This window comes from Cynara cardunculus (genome assembly GCF_001531365.2).
Source record: "Cynara cardunculus var. scolymus isolate 2C chromosome LG 1, CcrdV1, whole genome shotgun sequence".
NCBI classification, from domain to species: Eukaryota; Viridiplantae; Streptophyta; class Magnoliopsida; order Asterales; family Asteraceae; genus Cynara; species Cynara cardunculus.
The window spans coordinates 8,625,377-8,635,628 of NC_037528.1; the positions used below are offsets into that span (position 1 = coordinate 8,625,377).

The 10,252-nt window shown below is 39.4% G+C and overlaps 2 protein-coding genes across 2 annotated transcripts; one reads left to right on the forward strand and one right to left on the reverse strand.

Annotated features, from left to right (window-relative positions):
- The first annotated feature begins 858 nt into the window (after positions 1-858).
- On the forward strand, positions 859-6,638 carry LOC112502384 (ADP-ribosylation factor GTPase-activating protein AGD7). Its single transcript, XM_025106277.1, has 3 exons — positions 859-1,863; positions 3,061-3,150; positions 5,888-6,638. Exons 1-3 carry the CDS (start codon positions 1,057-1,059, stop codon positions 6,392-6,394), a joined length of 1,404 nt encoding a protein of 467 aa, XP_024962045.1. The 5' UTR covers positions 859-1,056; the 3' UTR covers positions 6,395-6,638.
- Positions 6,639-6,840: 202 nt separating this feature from the next.
- On the reverse strand, positions 6,841-9,889 carry LOC112526095 (cation/H(+) antiporter 20). Its single transcript, XM_025136487.1, has 5 exons — positions 9,710-9,889; positions 9,110-9,632; positions 8,478-8,980; positions 7,399-8,301; positions 6,841-7,287 (listed from the first exon to the last, which is right to left on the reverse strand). Exons 1-5 carry the CDS (start codon positions 9,887-9,889, stop codon positions 6,931-6,933), a joined length of 2,466 nt encoding a protein of 821 aa, XP_024992255.1. The 3' UTR covers positions 6,841-6,930.
- Positions 9,890-10,252: the final 363 nt, after the last annotated feature.

Below are 10,252 nucleotides of genomic sequence, written 5' to 3' on the forward strand. Positions count from 1 at the left end.
TTGGAAATATATCAAGCCCATAAGGGAGAAAATCGGGAAAAAAAACGCCTAGAAGCATAATGCGGTTCTGTCAAGTTCCCAAATAGTTTCAGATATGATTATGAGGTTGTTTAGGATTGCCTATTTCAAGCAACTTATGTTTTTCTACAAAAGGACTTATCAACTTATTACAAGTCAGAAGAGTTTAACTTCTTCAAAACAAAAACTCCTTATTACCGATTTGGAACCGGTATAAATTGTTTATCCAAACACTTAAAAGTACTTATTACCAGTGTCACACCATAATAAGTCAATAAGTTGTAATCGGATGGAGAACAAACTTGGTTGAACCAGATCCATGTTCGTGAACTTGGGACTGAGGGTTTGGCTGGATTTTTCTGTTGGGTTATGCCAATGACCTAAAAATAGTTGGACCGTCGTACAACTTCAAGAAATATTGATATGAATAGGCCCAATGGGCTATATGAAGATTCATAAACACAAAAAATGTTTCTTTATTTAATCGATTTTTGTCTTGAAGAAGATTAAAAACAATAATAAAAACATTTCAAAAACAAATGCATGTGGTTTTCATGATATTATTAAGTGATTGTTTGTCAGTTGTTAAATGGTTTGATATAGAATGATTAAGTGTTCTTATGATATAATAGAAAATAAAATATAATTATTTAATAATTATTTATAATAAAATTAAGATGGTGACTGATAATTTTTTTTAACCAACAAATGAGCATAGCTAGAATTGATGGTTGGCAAGGGACAATGATGGAGCAATTGTTTGAAGTATTGGACCGATGTGTAATGTTAAAGAGAAATTGGAAATGAAATATAGCACACACGCCTTTGGCTGCCGCTATCGATCAGCCCCATATCCATTGCCGACGCTGTCGGCAAATCCGCATCCTTCTCTTCTCTTCTCTATCTCTCTCTGGAAACGTAAAACCTAACAGCTCTCTCTCTCCAAAAAAAATCAATTTCTTTGACGCAGATCCGGGTACGTAACGTTAGTTTGAGTCAATCAAACGCCGATTGGATCTTACCGGCGTAACGTTGATAATGGCGGCATCACGGCGTCTCCGTGACCTACAATCGCAACCGGGCAACAGGATCTGCGTTGATTGTTCACAAAAGAACCCTCAGTGGGCCTCTGTATCCTATGGAATCTTTATGTGCTTAGAGTGTTCCGGAAAACACCGTGGCCTCGGCGTCCACATATCTTTCGTCCGATCTGTCACCATGGATTCATGGTCCGAGATCCAGCTATGTAAGATGGAATCCGGCGGCAACGAGAACCTTAACAATTTTTTGGCCAAGTATGGGATCCCTAAAGAAACCGATATAATTGCGAAATATAATTCCAACGCGGCATCGGTTTATCGCGACCGGATCCAAGCCTTGGCCGAAGGTAAACCATGGCGGGACCCGCCAGTTGTGAAGGAAAGCCCGATCAAAGGTGGCACTAATAAGAAACCGCCGATGCCGGGCGGGGGCGGAGGCAGGGCTGGTAGTAATCGGGGAAATGGAGGGTGGGATGATAATTGGGGGGATGGTTTTGACGATGAAGGTTTCAGATCTCCGGATAATATGAGGAGAAATCTGACAGTTGGAGATTTTAGAAGCGGTAGCGGTGGTGGTGGCGCTCCGTCTAGGTCGAGATCTAGTCAGGGTTTGTATACGCAGTCGCAATTAACGGCCTCTGCAGCCGGAAAGGAGGATTTTTTCGCCAGGAAGATGGCGGAGAATGAATCAAAGCCGGAGGGATTGCCTCCCTCGCAAGGAGGGAAGTATGTTGGGTTTGGGTCGTCGCCAAATACCATGCCACGGAGTAATTCTCAAGGGGATGTTTTCTCTTCGGTTACTCAGGTACGTCGGAATGCATGCTAAATACTGAATATAAAATTCTCATTTCATTTTCTATTATTTACATTCAGTTTGTATTTGTTGTGTGTAACATGTGTCCATTGACATCCTAATGGGGTTTTCTTCATCTATATTAAGATAGTAGCTATGAGTATGTTTGAATTTTGGGGAGAATGCTGATGGTAAATGCTTAACTTGAGTGTACAGTGATAACAAAACATAGTTAGATGTTGTAGCTGATCTTGGGCATCCATGAATCACAATCAAGTTGATATACAAAATCAGTGTACAATGATGAGAGAACATATTAAGATAGGACTGTGTATAACAGTATGTCTAAAGTAGTCCTATGATGTACAAATTCAGATGATCATTAGTTTTTTAATTGATTTATTAAATAGTGGAGATCATGTAAATCTGAAGTTGTTAATTAAACATCTATTATAAATTTGATTTAACTAATATCAAAATGTATATGAATGTACATATGTATCACATAAATATATCAACCTTTTATGCCGAGTTGGGTTTATCCAATTGATTGGAACATGTTTAGAATAACCTAGAGCCATTGAGTTTAAATGCAATTCTCGTATATTGACAATGAATTACCAGGGGTGTTTCTACAGACGAGACAAAATCACTCTCACCGTCCCACCATTGTGGTTTCATAGATCTTATATACAGATACATATTTATGTATATGTGTGTGTATACATATAAAGTAATAGGCATTCAAGCATCAACAGACATTAAATGGAGGTTTCCAGGATACTTGAATTACAGAAACTACCGTTCAGGAGGTTACATTGACTCACAAGCAAACATTTTTTTTCCATGCTTGAGTCAGCGTTGGGGCTCTACGATACAAATCTAAATCTATTATGTTTATTTTTTATCTAGTTTTTGGTTTGATAGGTAATTTGATAAGTTGGCCATTGGGGAAAAAGAGGGTTTTACTAGCACTTTTAACTTGATCTACTTGGCTTGGTTAGCTACTCATATAAATGACCAATAGGAGCTTAATTTTAATGGTTCATGTTGTTGTCTAATCTGCCTTTCAATCACAATAATTAGGATATAACCACCTTTGGTTTACTGAGACTGCATATGAGTTTTTGTTTTTAAAAACCTTATGAAAATACTTGAGGATTTGTTACTCATGGTTTACGTTTGATTTCAATAAACATGTTTCTGCAGGGAATTGGTAAGCTCTCTTTTGTTGCTGCATCTGCTGCACAGTCGGCTGCCAATGTGGTTCAAGCTGGTACAAAGGAGATCACAACAAAGGTTTTTCTAGTCCCATCCTTGCTATATATTTTTGTGTGAAAATGTTTGATAGAGTTTAGGTAGCTTTCTTTTTCTAGCAGGACCACTTTTGTTTGCACTTATGCTCTTAGTGTAGTTGATATCCTGTCACTTCTATTGCCCGTTCTATCTTGAATTTCACATGGGAGTTGCCATGACAGAAACATATGAGATGGCCTTGATGGTCATCTTTTGAGCACTGTGACACTGTTTCTACTGCTGGGTCCCCGTTCACCTTTCAGCCATTTCTGCTGAAGGCAAAATAAAGTAAGAGCATGCAATAAACTATAAATACCTATGGCCTGCAATAGTTTTCCAACCAACTTATGTTATAAGGAATTTAGCTAGTATAGAATATTTATAATATAACGTGATGTTTCTGCCTCTCCCGTCTTCATGTTGCTTGAACATCTTTCATAGTTCTGAACAACTTCCTGTACAACCTCTGTCTGATATTTTCCCCCAGGACTTTTTTCTGTTTGAATTAGCCTGTCATGCTCTTATAGTGGTTTTGGTCATTTATATAACAGAGCAAGATGCTGATCTAATCAGAGTAGGACAATAATGTTATGATTTCCCAGCAACTGGAAGAACTTGGTTGAAGAACATAAGACACTGTTATCAGCGTTGTATTTGGCGGAGGTTGCATAAATACTGATTCAGATTTACGATCCAGAAAAATTTCTAAAGGGGGACACAAAATAATTAGAATAATATATAGTAAAACAAAGGGTAAATTGCGGATTTGGTCTCTGTGGTTCGGTGGTTTTTATGAAAATGGTTCCTGAACTTCATTTATTACAGATTAGGACTCGTCGTATGTCGTTTTGTAACGGATTCGTTAACCTTGAGGGCATTTTCGTCCGTGTCCTTTTGTTGTCTTACTCAAGGGACCAATTTCGTAAAAACCACATAAACCATAGGGACCAAATCCATAATTAAGTCTAAAAATGTATTTTTTTTACTTTGAGTTTCTTAAATTAATTAATTAATTATTATACTTTAATATAAATTAATTATTATATTTTAAGTTCAATCTTAATATATAATATATTTCTTCTTTCAAAAAAATATGTACGCGCATACACACACATATGTATATATACACATATAGTGAGGTTCAACCGTTTATCGGAAACCCACCTCTATCAACCATTAGATTAATTGATTCAACAAGTGATTTGATGGACGTTTATGACAATATTTTTTTAAATTAAAAAATTTCACCAACCCTAACTTTTATTTGAAAAAAAGCGAAATATAAACAAAAATCGAGTGAAATAAATTACACCAAATTGATATAATTTTTTGATCCAACTTTTTCATGATTTTTCATTTATTTAATGTTTTCCATTGAACTCCTCTCTCTCTCTCTCTCTCTCTCTCTCACACACACACACAACGCAAAATAAGTAAAAAACCGGAAAACCACAAAAAAATGGATAAAAAATATCAATTTGGAGGTCAAATTAATGAGAAAAATATGATTGTTTTTGTGGTGTAATTTAGTTCGCTCGATTTTTGTTTATATATTCTTCTTTTTTGAGTAAAAAAAAATAGTGGGGGTGAGGTTTTTTTTTTTAATTTTTTACAAGTATTGATGAAAACGTCCATTTAATTATATCTGTTGAATCAGGTAATCTAATGATGATAAATATAATTTTCTCCTGAACTACATTATATATAAAATATGTGTGTGTGCGTGCGTGCGTGCGTGCTCGTGTAGACGAATGTAATATATTTTTCTCAAAGAAAATATAGTATATTAAAATTAAACTTAAAGTATAATTATTAATAAATATTAGAGTATAATAATTAATTTATTTATTTAACTCAAATTATAAAAAAAATAATTTTTGGACTTAATCATGGATTTGGTCCCTGTGGTATGTGTGGTTTTTACGAAATTGGTCCCTCGAGTAAAGACAAAAAAGAAAAAGACGAAATGTCCTCGAAGTTAACATATTGGAGTGAGGGACCAATTCGTTACAAAACGCCGAGTCCTAATATGTAATAAATGAAGTTCAGGAACCATTTTCGTAAAAACCACCAAACCACAGGGATATGTAATATACTCTAAAACAAAAATTAATTATAAAAAAGTACAGTCTATTAGATCTGACACACAATTGGTTTTTCAGAACACCCAAGTGCTTTTTTCCTTCTTTTCTGGTATGATTACCAAAAAATTAAATGAGAGCCAGAGGGATTCAGACATGCAACATGTAATGCCATATGCAATGACACTACCAGTAAGGTTAGCCATTTTCTTGTTAAACTTTGAGGAGCACACATCAAATTAAAGTGGATGCATCTTTAAGACTCCTGAAAATATTTCCACGACGTGGACACAATAGAGCAGTAGCACGGGCACTCCTTCCATCCTTCTTAAATCCGCCCATGGTTTTACTGGTTACTACAGCCATGTTCGTTTGTGTGTATTACCACCCTTCAATTTCGGATAGAGGTGGTAATTAAACTAGTTTGCCGTCATTCTATGCATGTGTAGGTAATTGAATTTTCTTGTGTAATGCCATTCAGTTTCTTTCGGAATTTGTATGTATTTATATTGTTGAGGCTGTTGATTAATTGTGCAGCAACATAGCTTCTGGAGATAAGGCATTTGTTGTATTATGATTTTGTGCAATGAATGCAACGATATTGACATAGGAAAGTATTATCCATAATTGATAGATGCATGTGGTCCTGATATATACAGGTGAGAGATGGGGGCTACGATTACAAGGTGAATGAAACTGTGAATGTTGTGACTGCAAAGACAAGTGAAATTGGACAAATGACATGGGGAATCATGAGAGGTGTGATGGCATTGGCCTCACAGAAGGTTGAAGAGTACACAAAAGAAGGTCCCTCGTGGAAGAGTGATGATTGGCCAAGAAACGAAACACAAGGAGGGGATGGGTTTTATCAGGAATCCAAAGGTTGGAATTCTAATGCCGTCTCTGTCAGCTCATCAGGCAGGAATGTGAACTCTGTTGGTTCAGGAGGCAGCGCTTGGGATGATTGGGATAACGATGGGTATAGAAAACCTGATTCAGGAACTGCATCTAATAACGGAGGGGGGGACAGCTGGGCAGGTTGGGACGACGATAAAGATGGAGACGACGATTTCTACCAGACCCCATCAAATGGTAAAACCGCTGCTGCTGCTGCTGCTTCAAGTGGGAAATCAGACGGAAACTGGTCTGGCGCAGGCTTTCTCTAAGGTTAGTTCAAACCTAAAAGCTCAAAGGGTGGAGGAGAGAAGTGCGGTTTATATATGTACAATTGTGAAAAAGGTTGGGTAATTGCCCAACTTAAAAGAGAAGTAATACTATATATGTTGAAGGCTTTAAATTGTTTTCATCTTTCATTTTTATGATTCTGGTAATGTACTTTGAAATTAAACATAATTCATTTGTAACTGTTGGTACCACAAGTTGAAACTTTATAGTTAAATTTAAGCTTTCCATTTTGATTCATTATCATGGCTAAGGCATGGGAAGCGGATGGGGACTTAGCAACTGCCCGCTGGGGAATATCATCACATCTCCCATCCGAACGGGAATAAATAAATAATATATTTAATATACGAAAACATGTCAGATATCCATGAAATGTGTCTCATTCTCATGGCTAATCATGACGAATTCATTCATCTTTATAAAGAGTAAAAATGAAATTAACAGAACAAAAGATAGCATTTAATATCACAGTTTGTGCCCTTTATGTATTAACACCACTTATTTTCTGGTCCTATTTCTATACCTCATTTGCTGCCTCCTCATTTTGCCTCACAACCAAAGCAGATGCTTCTGCTTCTTCTGACTCGACCTTTTCATGTTGCTGAATCACAAGCACGGAAGACACAATACCATGGTTTGAAGATGCCAACAGGTCTCCAACTGGCCCCAGCTCCGCGTGCTCCGCTTGCCGATCAGCTAACCTAGCCACCATAGCGGTCGGGCACCGTGCTTTTCCCACCACAATCAGGTCGTACTCACCGCTTTTCCCTATCCCCAATATGCTCTCAACAACGTCCGTTCCCTTTTCTTCTTTGTATCCCACCAATCCTTCCCACCTCCTCGTAAATTCATCCATCGCCTTTTCATCACGCTCCTAAAACCACAAACGAATTCGGTTATCACAAATAAACACGTATCTTGTATGAAATGTTGTACGTTTTTATTAAACTACATGTCAAATTAAACATTGTAAAAGAAACTGTACCCTCTCTTTTTCAGGATGGTTAATTGCTGTTGAGAAGGTATACTTCTCTCTGCCTTTGCTGAGGGCCGGCTTTAGCCCAACACCGTCCTGCTCCGTCCTATTATCCTCCACGAATCTCAACACCGTCACGTTGACCGCCGGATGCTCCACCATCCTTCCACCCAATTCCAGACACTCCCGATCATCGGGGCCACCAAAAAACATCACACACGCCTTTTGTGTTGTGATGGCGGGTCCCAAGTTTTGTTGGGACTCGCCACCGAGCCCTCGATCGACTAATACCGCCACCGAGCATGGAGCGTTGTTTAGAACTCTTTGATTGACCCCTCTCCAGCCATGGCCCGCATTCTCAATCAGATACGACCCGTCCGTTTTTATCCATCGCTTGTGGAATGGCAATATGACCATTGGTACCCTCTTCTCTTTTGCCACGTGGCAAATATCCTCGTGCATCGTTGGCAATGCTGAGATGGCGGTTGTGGTCCGAACCACAACCTGGCCCATCTGAGCATAAGCTCGGAAGGCAACCGCTACTCGCTCGTGAAACGCACGAGCGCGGTTGTTAAACCGGCTAACAAACGGAAGACCGTTTCTACGAACACGTTGGACCATCACGATCGACGAAGTACGTTCCGTGAGCTCCACAAGGTGCATTATGTAGAGCTTGAGCCGGGTCTTGTTTACAGACCGAGTTGACTCAATCAAGTTGATCAACGAAGATATGTTTCCCGGACCATGGACACAGGCCAATACACGTAGTTCGTCTTTCTTCCTGGAGCAGGTGGATCTTGTGCCGCCGTTATTACGGGCAGGTTTGTAGACGGCCATGACCGTCGGAGTTGTGATGAAAGTGGTGAAAAGTGCCATGAGGACTAGTATCGCAAAAACCTCATCATTGAGAACCTGCGAAAATGGCTTACACGATCAATTCGATCGAATTGAAGAAACCCTAAAACCCTGATATCACAAATGAAGAACTGGAATTCGGAATTGAGTTGAATTGAAGAAACCCTAGAACCCTGATATCTCAAATTAAGAATTGGAATTCGAAATTTGAGTTGAAATGAAGAAAACCTAACCTTTTTTTCTTTGCCGATGTTAAGAACAATGAGTTCAACCAATCCCTTAGTATTCATCAACAACCCTAGCGTTAACGATTCCCTCACCGGAATCATGCACATCACCGCCACAATGAACGTCCCGAAAATCTTGCCACTACACGCCGCCGTGATCACCATTGCTAGTAGTCCCCATGCCTTCCCTCCGCTGATCTTCGTGACGTCGGTTTTCAATCCACTGGAAGCAAAATACAATGGGAGAAGCAATCCAGAGACGAAGTCTTCAATTCTTTCTATTAATTTCTCGGCGAAATCTCCCTTAGGGATCGTTAATCCGAAGATAAAAGCTCCGAAAATGGCATGTATGCCGATGAGATCTGTAATGAAGCCGGAGACCATAACGGTGGCTAGTGTCAAGCAAATGTAGGCTTCGTCCACCGTGTCGTGTTCCGGTGAGGACCGATGAGCCACCCAGTTCATGGCTGGCCGGATTACAACCATCATGAAGATCACAAACGCGACTCCTGATAAAAATTCAAAAACGAACAGAAAATTATTTACAAAATGATAAAAAGTTCATTTACCTGTGATTGTGTGAAAATGATCTTGTGATGCATGGAAGAGAAAAAGTAAACGAAAATGGAGAACCAAACCTGAGAGAAGAACCCATACGGAAATCAATGGGCTTTTATGAGGCCCACCGTCTTCTCCTTTTCCGGCAAGTGCGACGGCGAGTGCAAGCAGAATCCATGCTACGATATCATTAAACGCGGCGGCAGCCATGGCGGTCTCGCCTACTCTGGTGGTTAAAAGCTTGAGTTCCGCCAGAATACGTGCGAGCACCGGAAAAGCTGTGATGGACAGAGCCACACCCATGAACACAAAGTACTCAGCATAGCCGACTTTATCAGCTCCGTCGATGGTCTTCCGGAGAACGAACGCAACTCCGATACCCAGTATGAACGGTAGTGAGATTCCGGCGGCTGCTATTGCAAATGCTCGTTTTCCACTCCGACGGATCGAGCTCAGATCAAGCTCCAGGCCAACTAGAAAGAGGAAGAAAAGTAAGCCAATGGTTGCAACAGATTCGAGGATCGGAAGGCTCCAACGGGGAAAAATCCGGTGCATGTACTCTTGATTCCGGCCTAACGCCGACGGCCCCAAAAGAATTCCACCCTGAAATTAGAAGAACGAAAAAAGTAATTAAAGATTTTAAACGTTGAATGCATGTGGTAGAGAAATGAAACACATACGACGATCTCGGCGATGACTTTGGGTTGCCGGAGAGGTTTGAAGAGGAAGGCGAGGGAGCGGCTGACGGCGAGGACAAGGGCAGTTTGGACAATTAGCAATGGAAAGGCATAGTCAAAAGGGTTGTCACCTTGCCAAACTCCATCCGATGCGGTTTTGATTGAAGTTATATTCACCGTCATCTCTGCTTTTCTCAACGATCAACACACTAACCGGAGGTAGACCATGGTTTTACTTTTATATATAGATAGAGAAGCACACACGTGGCTTGTTTTTATTTGATTTTGGTTTTAACTTTTAATAAATTTAAATAATGGATTCTTTTATTGATCTGGATATTCAACATGTTATATCTGAGTCGACTAATCCTAAGACGACCACCTGCTTTACAAATAGCTCGAAGTCACTGCAGTTAAACCTCCATGGCCAAAAAAGAATTTTTATTCTTCATTGGATTTGAACCTAAGACCCCCTGATATTTTACTGGATAAAGACCGATCGATCCTAATATTGTTATGTTGGACTTTTGTTTTTTCATATCATCT